This window comes from Protopterus annectens, chromosome 1.part2, assembly GCF_019279795.1.
Source record: "Protopterus annectens isolate FY-2018-M chromosome 1.part2, PAN1.0, whole genome shotgun sequence".
Lineage (NCBI taxonomy): Eukaryota > Metazoa > Chordata > Ceratodontiformes > Protopteridae > Protopterus > Protopterus annectens.
Genome location: NC_056727.1, coordinates 203,146,605 through 203,169,986, shown reverse-complemented (window position 1 = coordinate 203,169,986; position 23,382 = coordinate 203,146,605). Strand labels below are relative to the sequence as shown.

The 23,382-nt window shown below is 38.6% G+C and overlaps 1 protein-coding gene across 4 annotated transcripts in view; it reads right to left on the bottom strand.

The window, feature by feature from the left end:
* Window positions 1-23,382, bottom strand: part of EHBP1 (EH domain binding protein 1) — a 3,513,379-nt gene that overhangs the window by 168,865 nt on the left and 3,321,132 nt on the right. For all 4 annotated transcript variants that reach the window (XM_044055510.1, XM_044055511.1, XM_044055512.1 and 1 more), the window contains 2 exons: window positions 12,354-12,453; window positions 10,957-11,030 (listed from right to left, as the gene is read on the bottom strand). In XM_044055510.1, coding sequence (XP_043911445.1) covers window positions 10,957-11,030; window positions 12,354-12,453 — 174 coding nt within the window. The remainder of the gene's footprint in view (window positions 1-10,956; window positions 11,031-12,353; window positions 12,454-23,382) is intronic.

Sequence of the window (23,382 nt, the reverse complement as noted above, 5' to 3'; positions counted from 1 at the left end):
ACCCAGTTTGGGTTTGTGAAGGGTCGATCTTGTCTCCTGAACCTGACTGACTTCTTCGAATCAGTCTCCAGAGCTGTGGACGAGGGTAAGGCAGTCCACACAGCCTATCTGGACCTCACCAAGGCCTTTGACACCATCCCCCACTCTGGAATCATAGATAAACTTACTAAGCTGGACATTAATCCTTACTTCACTCGATGGGTTGCCAACTGGCTTACTGACAGAACCCACACTGTAAACACTGTAAAAGTAGCTGACTCCAAATCCAGCTCCAGACAAGTGACAAGTGGAGCACCTCAGGGTTCGGTCCTGGAACCTCTCTTGTTTGGCATCTACTTCTCTGAAGTACAGGCCAACACTAATGGACTCTGGCTAACAAAGTTTGCAGATGACTGCAAACTGGGAGCCATTATTGAATCCCCAAATGATGTGGATACTCTACAAAAGGGCCTTACAGAAACAGATGCTTGCTGCCAGAGCCATGGGCTCAAGCTCAATGCCAAGAAATGTATAGTCATCCCCTTTGGGAAAAAAACATGTACCCATGAATTACCACATAGGTGGCAGTACACTAAACACTGAAACTGTGATAAGAGACTTAGGGACACAGGTGGACAGTGGTCTCACCTTCAATAACCACATTGCCACAACAGTCACAAAATCCTTCTGTGTGGCACACCTCATCACCAAGGGTTTTTCATCAAGAAAACAGGAGGTTATTGTCCCACTGTACTCATCCCTCATTAGACCCATTATAGAATACAATGCCCCATTTGGTATGTACTTCTCAAGACATCTGCAACAATTGGAAAGGCCACAGAAATACCTCACTAAAAGAATCATAGGCATAAAGCAGATGCCCTTTGCTGATCGTCTTAAAAAACTCCAGCTATACTCTGTCGCATATCGTCTACTCCGAGGTGATCTCTGCTTAACATACAAAGCCATGTCAAACCCAGAGCTGTTAGACATGCTACATTTAAAGAAATCCCAGTCCCTCAGAGCCACACGCTCCAGGGATCTAAACCTTGTCATCACAATAAACAAAACATGCTGAAGGGATAGGTTCCTGACCCAGAGACTCCCCAGCCTCTGGAATAGACTGCCCATACATGTCAAGCAGAGTGCCTCTTTGGCCCTCTTCAAAAGGAACCTTGATGATTGGATGGGAGAAAGGAAATTCACCCCGGGGATCACATCAGTCACCCTGCTAGACAGGGTTCCAGGAAAGTTAATAGTGTGGGAAGAAATAGCCAGGGAATTGTTATGGCTAGGCTTGTATAGGCCCTAGGGCCGATAGCCTAGTAACAACCTATGAGCCTATGATGAAACCTCTACCATATGGTTTAACAGCTATCTTGCTAACAAATCACAGACCACAAAATGGAACAGAGTCTTCACCCCTTTCCTCCCAGTCTCCACAAGTGTCCCCAAGGGTCCATTCTTGATCCCATTCTTTTCAACATCTTCAGTAATAACCTCCCAGATGCCTCCAAATCAGCCACAATAATTCAGTATTCTGATAACTCCACCCTCATATGCAGCTCCTTGCAACAAATCACTCAAGATTCCTTCTCACCACTTTTTCTTAACTCTAAAAACAGCAAACTTACTACCTTAATCCATAGACAACTCTCAGCCAAGAACCCATCCTTTCATATTCTCTCAGCAAATAACACTAAAATTGAAAGCATCCCACACATTAAGCTGCTTGGCATCTACACTGACAACAGCTTAAAATTTGACTACCACGTCCAACATACAGTAAAGAAAATTCACAAGAAATTTGGTTCCCTATATAGAGTCAAAATTTCCTCAATGACCAAACCAGAAAACAGTTAGCCTCTCCAGTACTACCCCCAACACTTGTCTACTCTGCCCCTATTTTCACCAAAATACAAGTCCCTCAGCTCTCAAAGCTTGAACAAAGCTATCACAAAATAGCAAACTTTGCAGCAATTCACCCACAAATATTCCACACTGTCTAGCGCTCTAAATAACTAAAATGGCTTGAACTACCATACCTATTATCTTACTCCCACCTTGCGACTATTCATAACAACTCATCCACAAATCTAAAATCCGTCAGCCTCTTGTCAACTCTAATCCAGCCATAAAAACAAACATACCTCTTTGCTCATCCCAGCTGCTGCTCCTCCACATCACTAAATCCAACAATACAGGTGGTGACAGTCTATTCTCAAACTATGTCACCAAAGCATGGAACACTGTACATATCTCTTTAAAGAGAGAACATCAAACATTTGAAACAGAAGCTAAAAGTCACACTTGCAGACTCTCTGGCTGTGCCCCTGCACTAAGCCTGGATAAGTACCCCTATTCTAAATCAGAATTCTACACTTCCTCTTACCCGTTGACTACTTCCCAGTCATCTCTTTCTGTCACCCACTTTCCATAACTAACTACTAACCCCTGCTTTCCCCCCCTCATTTCATTCTTCTTAAATTCACCTACAGAATATTTTCCCTCCATCTCCTCCTGCTTCACACATTCAGTTATTTCTAGTCCTTGTCCTTCTTCAATCAGTCTCTAGTCTACTACACCAGCTGCTATCATAAAACAATGAAAAGCATAAAAGGATGCTACTTTTCTGCAATTTTATGTCTACTGTATGCCTTTATTATGAAACTGCTTACTGAAGTATACAGTGTTACTTGCCCACTGAAATTTAATGTCTGTATTCTGAACTATGCTCATCATCTTTCTCTGCTCAAAACAATAATCTATATCTGTGTCTTACTGCACGATATATCTGCAGTGACTCCATTACATGCAGACTTTTCAAAATAATATTTAATGACTTTCTACACATGTATAAACTTTTACAAAATGTCTTTATTCGCTAGACTACGTATACACTTGTAAAATGCTATTTCTTCTAGACTATGTACAAATCTTTATCTAATATGTATCATTTGGAGCTTTTCTCCCTGGGACTCTGCTAAAAAGGGGACTCTGTGCCCAGTCAGGCTTCCTCTGTCAACAAATGCAATAAATGAATACAATAAATGTAACCTTCATCCTTAAAACTGGCAGGTGCAGCTCTTCAAAGAGTGAAGAAAGCCTGAGCCATGCTGCCTTACGAACGCACCAGTAGCTGCAGTCCTGACCATCTACATAGTGGGAGAGATGAACCTTTACATGTCCCTGCAGAAATCTGACATACAGGTCAAGCAATTAATGGCATAAAAACATTAGCAGATATATATTTTTTGTCAAACATGACCACAGATATATGTTTACAAGAGATGCAAACTATGCAAGCAACCAGAAAAATATGGGCAGTCTTAGCAGGGACATTACTCACAGGCATTAAAAGCATACAGTATTTTGGGTTCCATTATATCAATAAACCATTTTGTTGACAACTAATCAGGAAAACTAGAATAGGTCTCCTGGGTGAAGTGGGGTTGGGGACAAGGCCCCTCCCATACTTCCCATGCATGAAGTTTTTATCCTTGTAACCCCTTACTTAATATAACATCCTTGAAAGCTACATAACCTCAGAGTAACTTATGAGTTTTTAACTAAACAGCTCAACTATAAAGTGGGACTCCACACAGCATGCAGCTACTCATTAACAGCTTGAAGATAAAAGCTCAAGATCTTTAACAGCCATATGACAGGCACCAGAATGAGATACTCACTAATGAAGGCCCCTTTGACTAACACCTGCAACACGCACAATAAAAAAAACTAACATCAGAATGATTAAACCAGTCAAAATACACACATTACTGTTATTCCAGTATTACAAATATTATTACTGGTTTATGTCAGACAGCTACAAAGATGTCTCTCAATGCACTGCCCACACCATGTTATCATTAAGCTATACGCTCAATCTCCAAGTGCCTCCCTTCTGCTGCTTATGAAATGTCAAAGAATCAGGATCTCCAGCGGAACGTAAGAGTAAGCGGTGGCAGAATTCTGTAACCACTGACTTTCAAAATAAATAAATCACTGCTTAATTAGTGATATATGCTGATAGTGCAAGCCTTTGAAAATTATATAATACACATGTATGATGTTCTATTTTATTCACAGAAATTCAGTTGTATCACTGTGTGGAAGGCACAGTGTTTCAGTTGTCTGTACATTTTTTTTTTGCATAAAATCTAAGAACCAGTGAAATTACTACTAATTTACCTTATTTATTTTATTATTTTATTCACATTTGTTTACCTGACTGCGGTGGTGGGGCTGTGGTAGCATTGTCGCCTCACAGTAAGACATTGTCCTGTTCGATTCTCAGCTAGAGCATCTTCTGTGTGGAGACGTGTGAATGGGCGTACCTTCGTTGAAGGTTGTGCGTCAGAGCTGGCAACTCGGCACGTAAAAATCTACTGCCAATCATTAGCGGACCAGAGTTCCGCTGTGGCGACCCCTAACCGAGAAAAGCCGAAAGACCCATCATCATCATCATTCACATTTGTTTACCGGGAAATTCCGACTGGATGCAGGTCCTTTTTCAGCAGATGCCCGGGGAGAAAAGCTCCATATCATGTACATGATAAACAGAGATACAAAGTTGCAGCAATAGTAAACAACATTACAGGTTGTTGGCTTTAATACAATAACAAGATATTGATTATCAACAGTACATACAGTAAATATTGCAAGTTAAGATAGTTTCTTGTTTATAATATTAGTAACAAAGTTGTCAGACAAGATGTTAAAGTATGTAAACACAACTAGCTAATACTGACTGTAGTTAGTATTGGTGGTAGTACAGTTGGGTTAAGCGTCTAGGTCTAGATTCATAAAGTACATAATTTTCTTTGTCAATAATGTCTTCCTCAGAGGTGAAGCCTCCACAAAACAGAGTTTCATATTTAATCTCAAAGAGTAGCTAGTGAGATAAAACATAATTATTATCCTTTAACAGCTGTTGATATAAACGCCACTTAAACCAATTTGTTAGTTTAGGGTGCAGAATGCATAGCTAATACATCAAACATCAAGCCAAGTCAGATGTTCTCATGCCTCCATTCTCTATTAATGCCTGCTTTGGAAGTTGTAAAAGGCAGATTTTAAACAAAAGCTATAAAAAAATCTCTGCCCTGTAGCTTAATTTAATGTTTATTTATGACACCTCACAATGAACTCTGAAAATAAAACATGGCACAGAAAGAAAAACAGTCAGAAAACTACTGTTACTTATCTAAATAACTGTACATGAAAATAAATATGTACTTTATAAAGCAATGACAGTTACTTTGCAATATTAAATAAAATAAATGAATAGAGTGTTAAACAGGTAATCACAGACAAAAAGCTCTTGGATAGTGATGTCTAGATCACAGTGGTTGATTTTTATTAACTAGTGTGAATTTTATGCTAATTAATTAGGACAGCAAGGTGGTTCAGTGGCATGACCATTGGCTCACAGCTTCTGGGTTTGTGATTCAGTCCTGTCCTATGGTCACTGTCTGTGTGGAGGCTGCATGCCTTTCTCAATGTGTCTTTGGATTTTCTCAAGTTTCATCCCACCTTCCAAAAGACAAGTACGAAACCACAAGACACAGCGAAATGCCACTTGTAAAACCACAGTAAAAACACAAGCTTCGCTATAAACAAGATCACGGTTCCAGAAATATCATGAAACTGTCAGCTACGATAAAAAAGCCTTTATTCCACAGAAGTAGTAAGAACTGGTTAAGTGCTTTCATCTACAGGTAGTAAACTTCCTCAGAACACTCTCTAAACTTGCAGATATCGAGAAACTGGACAAAATAAGAACATTTGGTGAAAATTGTCCCCAATTTCAGCAGCTTCCTAAGAGAGTCCTAATGTTCTCATATACATTTCCAAACAACTACATTCACTTTTCTAGATAAGACTTCACATCTGTGTTTTGCAGTATTATTCCAAAAGACAAGCTGGTTGATTTTCTACTCTAATCCCCATATATATATATATATATATATATATATATATATATATATATATATATATATACAGATATATATATATATACACACACACACACACACACACACATACATACATGTATATAGGGTCTATATTACAACGTCAAACTCACAGGAGTTCAAATGTTGCAATATCAAATCGTACAGTTCGAAACCCAATAACAATGAAAACACAGAACAGCAATTTTTTTCCATGGAAAAAAAATCGCTGTTCTGTTACAAAAAAAAATAAATAAATAAAACATACACTTTAAACTTAAAATAAAGTGGGGGGGCTTCGTCCCACACACACCCCCTACTTAAATATACCAACTCCGAGATCGCACCACAGTGGAGGAAATAGCAAAGCCCTGAAAACGGCCCACCAATTTTTTCCCCTGGGAAAAAAATCGGTGTGAACATGGCTTTGCTATTTTCGTATTTTGGACTGTTGGGTTCGATATTGCAACGTTCGAACTCCTGTGAGCGCGACATTGCCCCTATGGGCAGGATCATTATAAAATAGGTCAGACATAGCCCATTCCACTTACCAGGTTGAAAACTGAAAAATTATTTAAAAACTATAAATATGACATAATGAGCACATTTTAGTCAACTCACTCCATCTTCATGTTTAGTGCTGTAGAATCTTGTAAGTATATAGACCTGCTGTTTTTAAGGCTTTCTGCTACACTATTGGCTGAACTCAGAAAGGGCAGAGCGAGGTGTAGACCTAACCATTGCTGATTTAGGGACAGCTCTACCACAGTGCTGCAGCATGAAGATGTACAGCATCGAGGTGGGCTGTCTCCACAGCCATGCTGCAAACTAATAAGGTAGTCCAGGACAGAGGCATATGATAGTTAGCCGTATGCTCTCCCGCCACAACTGGATGTATAAATTAGCATGGCCACTCCTGGCTGCTCATGGTAATGAAGATGGTCAAAAGGCTATGTTCATCCACTGCAGTAGAGGTAAATGCTGGGGAGTTTAGTGGTCAGGTAGTGTTAGAGGGTATGTGAGTATGTGCATGTAAAGGGCAGGCAGCATTCGTAAGTGTATGCGAGTGTGTGCCTACCTCGACGGTAACAGTAGGAGGGGTTAGTGAGGGGTTACATGACATCTGTGAGCACGTGTATGGGTGAAAGAGTGAGTGTTTGTGAATGCCATCTGGTGGGAAGAGGGCTGTGTGTGTGTGTGTGTGTGTGTGTGTGTGTGTGTGTGTGTGTGTGTGGAATGAATGTGTGGAGAAGTTAGGGTGGCTGTCATACTTCAACACATCCCAAGATTAACGAGCAAAGCCTACAACATTGGATTGGGGAGGAACACTAGAAGCCAGGGATAACCCTAAAGAGGTGGGTCAGGACAACACTAGAACATGGGCTCAATTCTTGGCTAGGCTTGTAAGGGCCTCAGGGCCAACAGCCTAGTAACTTCCTATGATCAAGGATAACACTACATGAGGGTTGTGGGAAGTGCTAAACACTAAGAATAATTCTGTGTATTGGAGGCATGGGGGGAACACAAGACACCAGGGAGAACAACATATGAGGGTCAGGGGGGAGAAGTAGATACCAGTGATAACTCTAAATATAAGGGTCTGGGGAAACACTAGACACCACAGATACTCTATATGGCATTCCTTAAAAGCACTAAATAAAAAAAAAAAAGCAAACTTCGAGAGAACGGCTAGACACCAGGGATACCATAAGTAGTGTGCCTTAAAGGCACTAAAAGGGATTCCAATACTGTACCTTCCCACCTCCCACCTCCCAGAGGGGAAAGTATCCTCTGCATCACTAGTATACACCAGGGATAAACTGAAAACAAAAATATAATAGTGGAAAAAAATAAATCAATGACAAAGGAAGGGGTGGATTCAAAACATGCGCCCTTGCCACACTGAACCTCTACATTAACCAGTTGAGCTAACTGATGAATTAATGCAGCACTTTTTTTTCTTTTTTTTTTTTAATCATTCAATACCATATACATTTTGTGACATACGATGGAGAGAGTGAGTGAACACTAGACATACCTCTCAGCCTCATATGGCAGTATATCACAGAGCCAAAATTAATGGTAGGGCAAAACCAGAACTGGATTTGGATTATTCCACCTATGAACCAAGTCTGGCATTAATGACTGACTGAACTCATCCGTGATTCATGAGACCAGGAAAAACCAGAACACAGGGACACACATGGGGTGTGTGTGTGTGTGTGTGTGTGTGTGTGTGTGTGTGTGTGTCAGACAGTGAATGAAGGGGATGCCTGTGCTAACATCATGCAGCCAACACCACTGTTAACCACCACAGGAAGTGCTGATCTGCACTCAAAGTTGTACAAGCAATTCAGAGACATGCAAATTAGCTGATAATGTGGTATTTTCCCTTAGCAGCTAATGTGTATCTGAATCACAAAACACCGTAATTTGGGTGGGTGGTGTTTCAGGTTACTCTCTTGAAACATTTACTGACACTTAGGTTACCAGGGTAACCTGATGTGTACAAAGGGCCGAAATACCAGCACTATTATCTCTGGTGGATTCCTATAATGTAAACATTTTCATTTTAAGATCCCCAAAGACATGTGTCAAAGGATATACATATGACCACTTCAGAGGACAAACACAAAAATTCATCACATTGACAGTGCAGCAATGAATGCGGCAAACATAAATCTATGATGCATATGACAAGACCGGACTGCTACACACTGGAAGAAGACAATGCCTAACTTTATTAGTGTTAACAGCAAAAAAAAAGTAAGAACAATGACAAGGAAAAGTACATCACTGCTCTGAATGTAATAACTCACTGTAGATCAATATGTGTGTACATATCTTTAAGAAGCTATCTAAGGGCTTGCACAAGTGTATAAATACTGAGCACGTGTGAGCCTGATTGCCATTTTGTATTTAGCTGTTGAGATGTGAACTTGTATGTATGTAAGCTCTGTTTGTTAGTTCGTTAATTTGTATTTAAAGCTGCTGCTATCCATCCTGATGTGTTTGTATGTATTAAAGCATCTGGACAAAACCTCAAGCCTTCTTGTTATTTGTGTTAGAGATGAACGCGCAACATCACAGATACACAATATTAAAGCCATCTATCCTTGGCAATGTTTTGTCAAGTTTATTGGTCATCTTCAATCCAGTTAACAAACAAATAAATGGTCAGATCATTTTGAATGTAAAGCAGCAACTATTCTGCTTTACAATGTGCCAAGAGTTGTGACCTTTAATTTGCCTGGATTATACATGGCTATCAAGAGACCGTTAAAGTCACACAGATGGTTCCTGATGGAATGGCCACAGCAGCTAAATCCACCATCTGGCATTACACAACAGATTAACCCGCCAGATGTCAAAGGGGATGGGCTAGGACACACTATCCCAGTCAGCGCCATTTTCATCACTGCGTCACAACCTCTAAGAGTCTACATTAGATAACTATGCATAGCAGCAGAGTTCATGGTACAACTTCAAGCCCACATTTCAGATAAGACCTTCACTCCTTCACTGTAACAAATCTTTATAAGTAAATAAACCATGGTTCGTTTACTGTGGGAGACAAGTCGCCTTCCCACACTCACACAAAACACAGGAAAGACAGTAGTTTAAGCAAGTGTTTCTTACATTCTTACAGCTAAATCAATGACTACCTTTATAAATGGAATGGTTTACTGGAATATATAATGAATAACATAAATTACCTTTTATGAATATTAATGTTATTCCATGCAGCACATCAGTGACTTCTACCAGAAGACACCATCTCATCAGCTGTTCTAACTAATTCTCAATTTTGTACACCACAAAACCATGTTCTAACTTATTCTCATCTGTAGCACTTCAATTACAATAAACAGAGATTCACTGTAATAAATGTCCTTTATTTCTTCCATGAAATTCATTTTAGTTCTCAAACACATCATTTCACTACTTTAATCCTGAGTTATATCTCATAATTAGCCTGCTGAAGAATCTTCACAAAGTACTGTGATAGTTACCCAACCATCAATCAAGTCAGGAAGTTACCTCAGACTAAATACACAGCCGACAAATGGAAACACAGTTACATATAAGGCTAGCCTTACGGTTACACGTACAATGTGCGTGCATACTTTCTAAAGTAAGCAGTGTGCACAAAATATCTGCATATTCTGCACTGGAAACTGGCATTGTACGAGTATGCATACTTTGCAGTATCAACCTCGCATGAAGTGTGTCCATACTCTACAGTACAAAGTGCACATGCAGTACAAATGCTCATCAATATAAAAATGTATATGACAAATATGTGCATGTGCTGTACTAAAACATATATGCAAAGTGTGCACAAACACAGAAGTGTGAACTGCTCGTGTAATGTGTGTGTGTACTGTATAAGGAAAGCTGCACACATAGTGTACATATACTGTTCTATCAGAAAGTAGTTCATCTATTGGTTCAAATTCTGTGAGCTGCAAAACTTCCTTGTCAGCCAGGCACTGGCAGCAGCGGCAGTATGATATTCACTTCCTCGTTCATGGGAACAAAAAGTATTTGGTTTGCTTGAGTATCTGCCCAGGTGACCCTGTATATACCATTTCTAAGCCAAAGCTACTAGCACAGTATTAATAAAGTCTTGACAAGATGTCCAAACTGCCCATCTTTATCTTAGTGGAACTCAATATCTGTATGTGAAATCCATATGTGGCAATAATGATACTCACTGATAGCTTGTATGAGTCAAGTTGTTTTAATTCATGCAAACAGATGATGTTGTATTTTCACTGAACCACTGCATAGGTTAGAAAACAAATATGCATAACTATCAAATATTATGCAAACTTGCTCTATAATGGAGCTGTGAAAACTCAGAGCAAAGCACATGTGAATTAAGCAAAAACTTTCAAAACCCAGAGAAGAAATCCCATCACAGTTGCTATGGCTGCACAGTTAACTGATACAGGCTTACCGAAGAATGTGCCCTACTAAAACAATGAAATGTAAAAATGTCCCAGGTAATTTCACTCACCTTCAATTGCAAGCATTGCTCGTAATTCTCGATTCAGCAGTTCAAAACGTCTCTCTAGATCATGTTCCTTTTCCCTAGGCAAGTTGCAAAAGTTCATCAATACGTTAATTAACAAATCATTAAACACTTAAAGAAACCTTTAACATACATTGATTTTGGAACTTGCCACTACCTTTCTTCCCTCATATTAATCTACTCTAAACTGCTTCTACCTGTCCTTAAACAGTGCTCAAACAGAACTCATCACCATGCTTAAATAACTGTTTTTTTTGTTCTTCTTTTTCAAGATGAACAAACCTATCTTTCCTAGTCTGTAGTTAAGATGTTGAAATTGTCTTTTCTGTTTATTTGCACTTACATAATAACTTTTAGCAGACCACAACTGCATGTATTTACTATTAAAACTCCTGCTGCCCTCAAAGCAATAAACATATCACTATCTTCACTACATTTTTCAATGACAGCCTCCAGCACTATATGCTGCTTATATATCACATTGTTCATTTCCCCCCATGTTCCTGTAAGAAGCACAATCGCTACATATTTCTTAGTCTCTTCAAATTATTGTTTTTATGTGTCAGATACCACAGGACTAATCTGTTTTATACCATTAAATTGAACTACAAGCTACTAAGAAATATCAACAACAAGGAAACAAATCTCAGCTATTGCAAGTCACAAGGACCATCATAAATACAAATAGTGTTTTCATTTTTTTAATAAAATGGTAATCTGTCCCTTTTGACATGCAGCATTACTTCATAAAAAGGATATGCTCCTTCTTATCCAAGGACATAATTCTTAGTGATAATGCTATATTTAGCCTCTTTTTATACAACAAATTAATGTTAACTTGCATAATACAATACTTTTGTTAAGCTGCTACTCCATAAATCAGATGCCATATTCTGGTTTTAAAAACAAAGTCCAATTCAAAAGAAGAACGTGCTGTTTCACTGGTTAACAGAAATAAACAATTAAAACAGCAGACTAAAACCTTTAAGTAAACGAGTTAAACACACACACACAAAATGATTTTACAGCTCTTCAAAGTAATGTACTATAAAGGAAATATGTAGATAGCAGTAATCAACACAAGTGCACATGAAAGGAAATGCCTTTATAAGCCCACCCAAATTCACTTTTCTAAAAAAAAATTAATGTTTGCAAACAAATGATAATTTCTTTAACTATGTTTTATAATATTTACTATAAAAATATACAAAACAGTGAACTAATGCACCAACTATAACTTATTTGCTAACATTTTTAAATAAAGTAGTTCTGCTACTAGAAATGCCACAACCACAAAAAGCTCAGTTTGGCAATAACCTATAAAACATAACATTATTACTGTGAACAGCTATGTAAATGTTTGTGTTGTCAGTCATACTTACAAAAGTGACAGCTGGTTCATTCTTCTTATCAAGGCATTTCTCTTGTTAACCAGCATGAACCATTCTTGCATTAGTGTCTCTTCCTCTTCTACGTTCTTTCCTATAACAAGAAAATGATTAATTAGATGGATATTCATACTGATATGTTAGTTCACATTTACTGACACATCTGAAAATCAAGTTAAATAACTATGTTGTAAAGATGTCTTTTATTTAGCTGAACACGCCAATGATTACCTACAAGAAATGCCATTATGATGCAAGAAAGGAAAAGGGGAGGGAAAAAACACACTGATGTCCTATTTGACACAGTCAGCTGCAATGATATATTAAGCATGTATAAATTACACCGCACATGTAATAAGATGACAAAAATCACCTGTAAGACCATTTTATAAGTGCAATAGCACACTGCAGGCTCATCTGTCAGGAGAAGCAAGCATTCCGTTGATGCGCACATCAAAGCATATGTCAAAACCTTTTTATTCTACTATCCAAGATACAGTATGCCCTGAATGAGTATCTTCTTTTTTGACATGGTCAGAGGTCAAGTACTTTTAATCTATGTGGTCACAATGTAGATGTGATGTTCATACCAGCCATACAAAAATTCAAATCAATATGCTATTTCTATATACTCAAGAATGCCTAGCAGGCACACCTGCTGCAATGTGAAGATACTGTAATGCTTCTTTTGGGGTTACCTGTAGTTGAAGTTAACAGGTGACAATGGATTACTAACTAATTTAGAAACAAATAAGCATAACATTTGACAAACTGTGGCTTTGTAGCTATTTGTCACAGCAAAAAAGCAGGAAGGAATCACTTGTGTAAAAACAGATTAATAAAAACATTCATGGAAGCTTAAGTTCATGCTGTAAATTGAAGTTTAAATTCTTAAAGCAGTTCCACATATTTGAAAAGGAAGACTTCTGATAAATATGGAAGCATATTGCTAAAAAAGAAGTAAAAAATAAAAATGAGCTGACAAAATGGAAATAAAAACAAATATAAAGGACTGCTATTTATCAAAATTTCAAGTATGTGGCTTTTCAAGGCATATTTTCATATAAGGAAATGAAAACTTCTAGTTACAGTTAAATATAATCCCGCTTGTAGGTCAGCAGGAGTTAGGTTCAAGTCGAGCCATGTGACACCCTGACACTGGTCATGTGAGAGACAGACAGAGAAAGAGAGAGAGAGATTCAGGCATAAATCCTTGAACACTAACAAAAGAAGAAAGAAGAAAGAAGGAAAAGCTGACTGGAATACGGCCAGATATATGCTGGCACAACCCTTTCTGCTCAGGATAATAACCTGTATCCAGCAATAATGTATTGAAGGCTATACAGTGCATATTTTTCAACAAGAAAGAAAGCTTTAAAATATTAGAGACAAATTGGTATGCACAGTTTTCGTTTATTTTTGCTTTTAAATGTGTAAACACTATTATGAATTTTTTTTTTAATTCACACAGTGTTGATGTCACTCTCATTGTAAAAAGAGCCCAGCAAACTTTTAGTGTGTGTGTGTGTGTGTGTGTGTGTGTATGGAGGGGGGATGAAACTGCTTGACATTATAAATGATGAACCTTAAAGTGCATACAAAACATATTAGGGACAGAGGCAAAAAGAAAGCAATTAAAAAAAACAAAATTAGTATACTTCATTTTAGAAAAGTGCAGTGTGGCATCCTAACCTATTTGAGTACATGTTAAAACAATACACAAAGCACAGAAAACAAAAACAATCTGCTTGTATGCATTTTTCAGTAATCCACATATGGAGCCTTTGTTTTAGATGAAAACAGCTTTTAACGACACTAAGATCATTACAAATTAATCCTGACTTTAATAACTAGTTAAAGACCCTGGAAGCTTTAGTGAGTAACAAAATATATTAAAGCCTGTGATCACAGCAAGCGTTTCTCATTTCTCTTCTAACCATTTGCTATTTAATCCAATACTAGTAATCCAATTTGCCCATCAGACTTTCAAGAGGGCAGAATGCAACTTCCTTGGCTCAGACACTTTTCAAAGTACAATATATTTTCAGATGAATGCTGCATGTTTCATTTTTTTCCACTGACTGTTCCTAGCTCTAATGTCTGAGGAAAAAAAGAACAAGATGAACATTGTTCCTGCTGATTGAGTGAGAGCTCATTAAAGAGCTGTCAGTACCAGACTTTGAATATGCATGAAGCATATAATCAGATCTAGTACCATCACTAGAGGAGAATACGGTAAGTAGAAAGGATTGATTTAATTACTTAGAGTGGGCTGTGGTGGTAGAGCAGGCTTGTTAGCATGGAAGAAAAGAAGGTTGTATTCTGGCACCGCTAAAAAAGGCAGTTTAGCTTCCGCCACAATGCCTAATCTCAGGATAAAGCACTCTGCATTGTGGTCTAAAATGAAGACTGCAAGCATTTGAAAATGGATGCAACACATTTTATCTTGTTTAAACTCACCTGGTTAACCACCTTTGGCAAATTCTCAGGTTTTTTTTTTTTTTTTAATAGAAACTATACAAATACATGATTATTACTGCAAATAATGTAATGTACACAGTAAATTTAACCTTCCTTTAGTGGGCACAAATATATCCTCTTTGAAATGACAGCATTTCCACTTTACAAAAATCATCCTGTTTAGATAATACATGGATAGAAGCAACCCAATTCACAGGTGAATCAGGAACTATATAAAGCCTTGAACAATCCCTGAACAGCCCTCGAGAATGAAGCATTACAGTGATAATTCTGCAATACAAAGAACTCAGACTTAAGTATGAGTTGCAAATCCCAGTGGCTAAAATGCATTTTCTATCCAGAATTTAATTAAGTCTTGAAACCCGTAATTAACAATAGCCATTATAAATTATATCTATTTTATCTACATATACTGTGTCGTTCTTCTCATGATAGAATACAAGTATCATGAAAACACACAATACAGTGCAAAAACACCAAGCTCTACTTTAAAAAAAAAAACGCAGAGGTCTGATACAGCATAGACTTCCAATAACTGGTAAATACTACTGTTTTATTGTCTTTAGTCTAAACAAGTATTAATGGACCTATGGAAAATGCCCATTTTAGTCATTATAGGACACTGGACTTGCTCTGTTAGGCTTGTGTTTTCTACATGAAGAATCAAATGTTGAATAAAAATACTGCAGAACTGTGAGTTGGCAGGACTTAACTTATATCCACAAGGGGCAGTTTGGCTGTAGCATGGAACTCAGATTTAGGTTTCTTGCATATAGGGAGACTGCTTGACAAACAGCATGCTGAATGGCTCATTATAAAGGTACACTGGAGCATGATTACATAGGAACTTGGCTGACATCATGATAAAAAAGCTATAAATAAAAATTACACATTTACTGCCTTTACAATCACTTTAACAAAAGACATATAAAATATTAGCAAACCCATAATCATATAACATGGTACACATAGGTTCATAGGACAATACTAGGCTATTGGCCTGGATGCCCTTATAAGCCTAGCCAAGAATTTAACCCATGTTCCCACAAAGTCAGCACCTGTTTTCCCTGTCCAGCAAGGACACAGGTGGGATCCCAGGGATATATTTTCTGACTTTATTTAAAGAGCAGACAGAGTAGAAAGCGTATTCATGTTTACTGTCATACATTTCTGTATTTTAAATTGCCAGCAAGGTCTGTCTTAATACATGCACCATGATTTGATTTAAGTGCATGCAGTCTTCTTCTTGTGATTGCTTTTTCTTTTAATGTTTACACAAAATGTACTTTTTCGTCATACACACAACCCAATTTAAAATCCACTTGTTAAATGTGTCTGACAATGTTGAAAAACACATACGTTGCTGCATTTATTTTGGCTAAATATGCTTATTTTTGATATAAAACATAAAGGGAAGTCTTTACAGAATCCAAAATGCTTGTCATATTTGACACCTACAAGGTACTGTGAACCACATGGAAAAGAAAGTTAAGGTGTCAATGGTCATGAAGAGATCATGACTTTTGAAGTACACATAGAGGTCTTACTTTTTATTAAAACAAAAAAATGTAGTAAAAAGCATTACTGTAAGTTACTGCACATTCAGAGACTTGTTAGTACAGCTTATAGGTTAAGTAAATATTCTGTAAATAAGTTTTATGTAGTATAAACATGTTTTTTCAATGCAAATTCAAAGATTCAAATAAACTTTATTGTCATTTAGGACAACACAAGTCAAAAAAAGGTCATGCTTACTGAATCTGATGGATTTCTTTGAAAGGGTCATTAAGGCAATGGATGGAGGGGGGAACTGTACATTTTGCCTATCTAAATCTAGCTGAAGCATTTGATACAATACCCCACACTCAGCACTGTCAACAAACTTAAGGTACTAAGTATAAACCACTTTATAACAAGCTAGAAAGCTAGCTGGCTCTCTGATAGGACCCAGGAGGTTAGAAAAGGTAAGACCACCTCCACAAAGAGGGCAGTCACCAGTGGAGTCCCCAGAATATGTGCTTGGCCTACTCCTCTGTTATCAACTTCTCAGATGTCAAAGCTGATGTCAAAGGTCTCTGGTTAACCAAGTTCACAGATGATTGCAAATTGGGAGTAGTCACTGAACCCCCCCCCCCCCCAACACGAGAACACCCTTCAGGAAGGTCTAATACAGACAAACGCTTGGTGTCAAAGCCATGGCTTAAAACTCAATACCAAGAAATGCATTATAGTACCTTTTGAAAAGTCTGTCACCCCAGGTAACTACATCATCAATAAAACACCCTTAAGTGTAGATTCACTAGTCAGGGATTTGGGAACATGTATATAGTAACCTAGCCTTTGACCAACATGTGTCCAAAGCAGTAAGAAAATCCTTCTATGTTGCTCAACTCATAAGCAAGGGCATAGCATCTAGGCCCACAGAGGTCATCATACTACTGTACTCGACCCTTATCAGACCCATCGCAAAGTATAATGACCCCTCTGGTATGTACCCGACCAGACACATGCAGCAACTGGAATGTCCACAAAGGTTCCTTACAAAAAGAATACAGGGAGTAAACACAATGTTCTACACTGATTGCTTCAAAGCCCTGGCTCTTTACTTGGTATCATAAAGACTTCTGAGACATGCGAGCCATCCCCGGAATCTGTTTTGATGAACCTTTTGCAGACCAAAATTTTGCTTGCTACAAAAATAGGACACGTTGAAAAGACAGATATGCTTCTCAGAGAATTCCCAGTCTCTAGTACAGGCTTTCCCATCCATGTGAATTCCTCCCAATTCCTATTTAAGCGCAACTTGGACCAATGGATGGGTAATAAGAAATTCACCCCTGAACTGGATCCTATGTCTCGAATGGTCAGAGGCAGTCAGCAAATCATCCACTATATAAATCTGAATAACATGAAGGCAAAATTAAAAAAAAGAGAGAATTGACATACTTTGTCTATTACCAAAAATTCTAAAGCACAAAGATTATGCAAACTGGTGTCATGCCTATTCCTCGACCTCTCCAAGGCATTTGACACCATCTTCCACCCTAAGCTTCTTAGTAAACTAACTGAACTCAATCTATCTACTTCCTCTATTCTCTGGTTTACTAATTATCTTAACAGACGCGCACTGCTCTCCTTTCTTACCTATCCAAACTCGTGTATCCCAAGGATCCATTCTAGGCCCCCTCCTCTTTAATATGTTTACTAATAATCTACACTCTACCTGCTACACCTCATCTCTGATCTAGTATGCCGATGATTCTACTCGTACTGCCCTTTCTGGTAACCCTACCAACCTTCACTCTCTCGCATAGACTGCTTGCAACACCACTGAACACTGGTTAACTAATAACCAACTCATCCTTAACCCAAAGAAAACTAAACAACTTCTTTTCCTTCCAAACTCCATGTCTAACCTAAAAACATCTTTCAGTCTCTCTTTACTAGACAACACCATCATCCATGCTGACTCCCATATCAAACTTCTAGGAGTTACAACTGATGATCAACTGAAATTTGGCCTTCATATCCAAAGATCTATCAAAAAGATTAATCAAAAATTCAGTCTTTTCTACACAAACAAAAAATTCTTATCCATCACCTCAAGGACTTCACTAGCTCAAGCTTACCTTCTCCCCTGCCTACTTTATGCTTCCCCTATATACTTATCCACCTCCGAACAAATCTTTTAACCAAACTTGAATGAACTTACAACCAGATAGCCAGATTTGCCAGTAACTTCCCTTACAAATCCCATCACTGCTTGCCCTTAACTACAATGGCTTGATTTCAGTAAACTACTCCAACTTTCCCAGCTACAGATGACACAATCTCTACTCTACAAACCTGCAGACTGTCCTCTCCCTGTCTACCCTTCTATCCCCATACAAACCTTCACGGTCTCTTCGCAGCACTGACCAACTGCTACTTTGACATCTACTGGCCTAACAAAACAATAGGCAGATTACTTTATAAATGCTCTATATCTCAAACTTGGAATAAACTCCCTGCCAGTATACATTCTAGCCAATCTTCCATTCATTTCAAAAGAGAACTTAAGATCTACCTTGCACTCTCTCCCAACTGTACCTGTCATCACCCTACCTAACCTTCTCTCGCCCAGGTGTTAAACTATAACAATTCTCCTCTTTTAGTATAACTTCCACAAACACCAGCCCTGTGATACCTTAGCTGTGCCACTGAGCATTACTATATCTAAACCTGATCTTGTGTCTTTCCTTTGCTACTATACTCTCTACCACCCTTCTCATAACTGCTTCATTCTACTCTCTAGACTCTCCTAAACAGTACTTTCCACCCCTCTATTTCTACCCCTCTGTTTAATACTTTCTCTTCCTCTTTACCAACTTTTTTTCTTTTTCAATTCTTTAATGATTTTTTTCTGATGACCTATTTTAAAACTGTAATGTTGGGGGTTGTGAGAGGTGTAGCCCCCACCTTGTTTGTTTTATATTGTATTTTACCAAAAACTTCAAAACAATACATTTTAAACAGTAGACATGCATAGTTTCAAATACCAATGACTAACTCTCTCCAGAAGACAATATGCAAGCAAACTAAGTGGAGGATTGTGACCCCCACACACCCCCTAACTATATATACTAATTCCAGGATCTTTTACTTGCCTTACAGTACTCTACACAGTGCCATATATACTAACTACAGTTCAGTGAAATGAGTTTTCAGTAATTTGAGTTTTCAGCGAAATGGTTGGGGTGAAATGAGATTCAATGAAGCAAAGTAGACCCATCTATTTCTATAGAGGGTACCTAGTTTTTTATGTACTTTCTTGATAGTTTGCCAGATATGAATATCAAATCTCAAGTTACTATCAATCTCTACTCCAAGAAGTTTGGTGTGTTCTATGGGAGAGATAATAGTTTTGTTACTGGGCATGACATTAAAGGTGGTGGTTAATGAGGTGGATCTAGTAGGTTTAAAGAGCAGAAGTTTAGTTTTAGTAGGGTTAAGAATAAGTTGGACTTTGGACAGCCATGCTTCAACTGAAAGGAATTATTCTTGTGTTAGTGTGTGGAGTTCATGTAATGAAGAAGCTGCACAGATTGGTGTAGAATCATCTGCATACTGTATGACAGATGCATTGGGAGTAGACGTGTAGAGGTTGTTAATATAGAGGGTGAAAAGTAGTGGGCCTAGTATGGAACCTTGGTGTACTCCAGTGACTGGTAGAAGGAGTGAGAGTTCTTGCTGCCACAATACTGCTTGCTGACGGCTGGCTAGATAGCTTTGGAACCAGGCTAGGTAGGATTTACTAAGTCCTAGATCAGACAGCGCTTTGATAAGTATACCATGTCTGATATCCTACAATAGGTCAAGAAAGGTAGCAAATACAAATTTACCATTGTTTCTATGGATGTTTACTATATTGGTGAAGGACATTGGGGCAGTAGTGCTACTATGAAAGGGTTGAAAGCCATGATGAGTGTTCAACAGGAATTTATGGGTATGCAAGTAGTCCATAATTTGGGAATGTGTGCATCCCTCCAGCATTTTTGCTATAGGGGGATAGTATAGCTATTGGGCGGTAGTTGGTAAGTTCCATAGAATTACCTCTCTTTTGGAATAAGATTATATGTGATATTTTCCAAATTTTGGGCACCATGGCTTCTGACAGGGATCTGTTAATGAGAATGGATATTGGGTAAGCAACAGCTAAGGCAGCTATTTGCAGGAATTCTCCTGGTAATTTGTCTGATGCCAATATTGCTGACTTAAGTTTTATGAGGTATTTTCTTATCCTATCCGTAGAGCTGGAATTGAAATGAGTTATTGTTGGTATGTGTTGTGCAGGGTTCTAAGGAATGGGTTGTTTTCATTGTTCTGTTTGTTAGCTAGGGTTAAATGGTTTCGGTAAAGAATTTGTTAAATTGTATTACTATGCTCACTGAATTGTTTTCTAAGGTAGGGGAGGGAGTACCACTTTTGTCTGGTAGGAGTATTTTGTTAATGGCTGCCCAGAACTTTTGAGGGTGGTGTTGATGCTTTATTTGTAGGCTGGAGCCGTAGCTAATTTTGTCAAGTTTGACTAGTTTTTTAGCTTTATTCCGAAGTTCCTGATATTTTTGTTTTGCACTTGGGACTTGACAGTGTGCCAATGGTCTGAGGATTTGTCACTGGATTTGAGGAGGGATTTGGTATCCTTAGTAAGCCATATTTGACACAATATTTTAGGAGAAACATGACTTTATCACATAGAAAGATTAACAGCAGGATATGCTAAAGGGTGGAGTGGTAACGTATCTATAGTCTGCTATCTGTAGAGAGGAGGGGAAGGATATAAGATCATAACTGAATTAGTGAGAGCGGTAAGGAGTAGTGAGAGAAGAAAGTAGAAATAAGATAGTGGAGGTAAAGAGACAAATAGAGCGGAAGCTATATGGGTAGGAAGGGATAAGAGAAAGAGAGATGTAGGACTGCTTCAGCCTGAACTATTACGGGAGTAGATCGATGATTTGGTTAAGTATTCTTTTAAGGAGCATTTGAATGAGTGTAGGTTTGTGTCAGTTTTGATAGCTGAGGGAAGGGCATTCCATAATTTTGCAACAGAGCGAGAACAGAGGCTTATACCTGGACATTTTTTGGGTTGTGAGGTGTTTTGGTGTAGATCTAAGATATCTATTTGGTACATAAGAGTCAATTAATCGGCTGAGGGCATGACAAGTGAGGGGTTTATGGATGATGATGTGTAGTGTAATACGTTTTATGCACTGAAGTTGGAGGGGGAGTTCAAGCCAGCAGAGAGAAAGTAAGTCTTTACAATGATGTGTTAGGTGGGCTGAATTTGTGTCAAACTTGGCAATTGTACTGTAGCAGCTTTCAAGTTGTTTTTGCTGAGAAGTCTGTAAATTTGTGAAGATTGTAGCTCTGTATAATAGTGAGGGCAAGATGTAGGTTTTGGCCAGTGTAATTTTGGTATGTGTGGTGAGGAAAGTTTTGTTCCTGTATAGGATGCCTAGTTTTTAGTTGTTTTTTTTTTAGGCGACTTTGTACGTGGATGTCGAATTTGAGGTTGTTATCAATTATTACTCCTAATAATTTGATATGTTGATCCAATTCAGTTTCTGTGTTGTTTGCAGAAAAGATTTTGAAATGTGTTGTATTGGAAGAGTGTGGTTTGTTGGAGAAAAGGACAAGTTTTGTTTTTCTAAAGTTCAATAGGATTGAGCGTTAGTGAGCCAGGCTTCTTTGGATGAGAAGGTTTGTTGTGTTATATGTTGTGGGTGATTTAGAGTGTCTGATTAACAGATGACTGTGGAGTCATCTACGTATTGTATTAGAGTACCTTCACCGAAGGCAGTATGAAGGCAGTTCATAGGTTCATAGGAAGTTACTAGGCTATTGGCCCTGAGGTCCTTATAGGCCTAGCCAAGAGTTTAGCCCATGTTTAGACAAGTCAGCACCCAAAGCCCCTGTACAGCAGGGGACACAGGTGGAATCCCAAGGGGTATATTTTCTGTTTCCTATCCAGTTATCCAGGTTGTGCTTAAAAAGGGATAATGAGGTGCTCTGCTTGATGTGGAGAGGGAGTCTGTTCCACAGATGGGGGAGTCTCTGGGACACAAATCTGTCCTGCCAACAAGTCTTACTGATGTCACAGACCAGTTTGAGGTCGCTTGTGTGGGTTACTCGAGTGGAGCTTGACTTGTGGATATGTAGCAGTCCCATCAAGGCGGGGTCTGAGATTGCTTTGTATGCCAGACAGAGGTCACCTCTGAGGAGTCTGTTTGAAACTGACAAGAGAGACAGGGCTTTTAGCCTATCTGTGCAGGGTAGATGTTTGAGATTCTGGATTTTCCTGGTGAAGAACCTCTGTGGTCTCTCCAGTTGCTGCATGTACTTTGCAAGGTACATGCCGAAGGAGGTGTTGTACTCAATAATACAGGGATGTTACGACCTCCTTGTCCCTGGATGAGATACCCTCACTTATGAGGTAGGCCATGTAGAAAGCTTTCCGTACAATGGAAGCAACATGGTGGTCAAAAGTCAGGTTATCAACCTGGGTGCCCAAATCCTTCACGACTGATTGCATGCTTAGGACGTTATTAATGTGATAATATGTGGAGACTTCACTCTCCCCAAAGGGAATGATGATGCATTTTTTGGCATTCAGCTTGAGGCCATGTTTCTGGCACCAGTCATTTGTTTGAGTGAGACCCTCTTGGAGGACGTCCACATCACTTGGGGAATTGATGACCATGCCCTGCTTGCAGTCATCTGCAAACTTGGTCAACCATAGCCCACTGGTTTTGGCCTGCACCTCAGAGAAGAACATCCTGGCTAACAGAGGCCCCAAGGCCGATCCCTGGGGTATGCTGTTCCTTACTGGTCTACTGCTTGAGGTGGTTTCCCCTATTTTGACTAGGTGGGTTCTATCAGTAAGCCACTTTGCTACCCATCTGGTAACATATGGATTGATGCCTAGTTGCGAGGGTTTATCTATTATGCCCGTGTGGGGAATAGTATTAAAGGTTTGTCAAGGTAGGTAGTGTGTACCATCTTC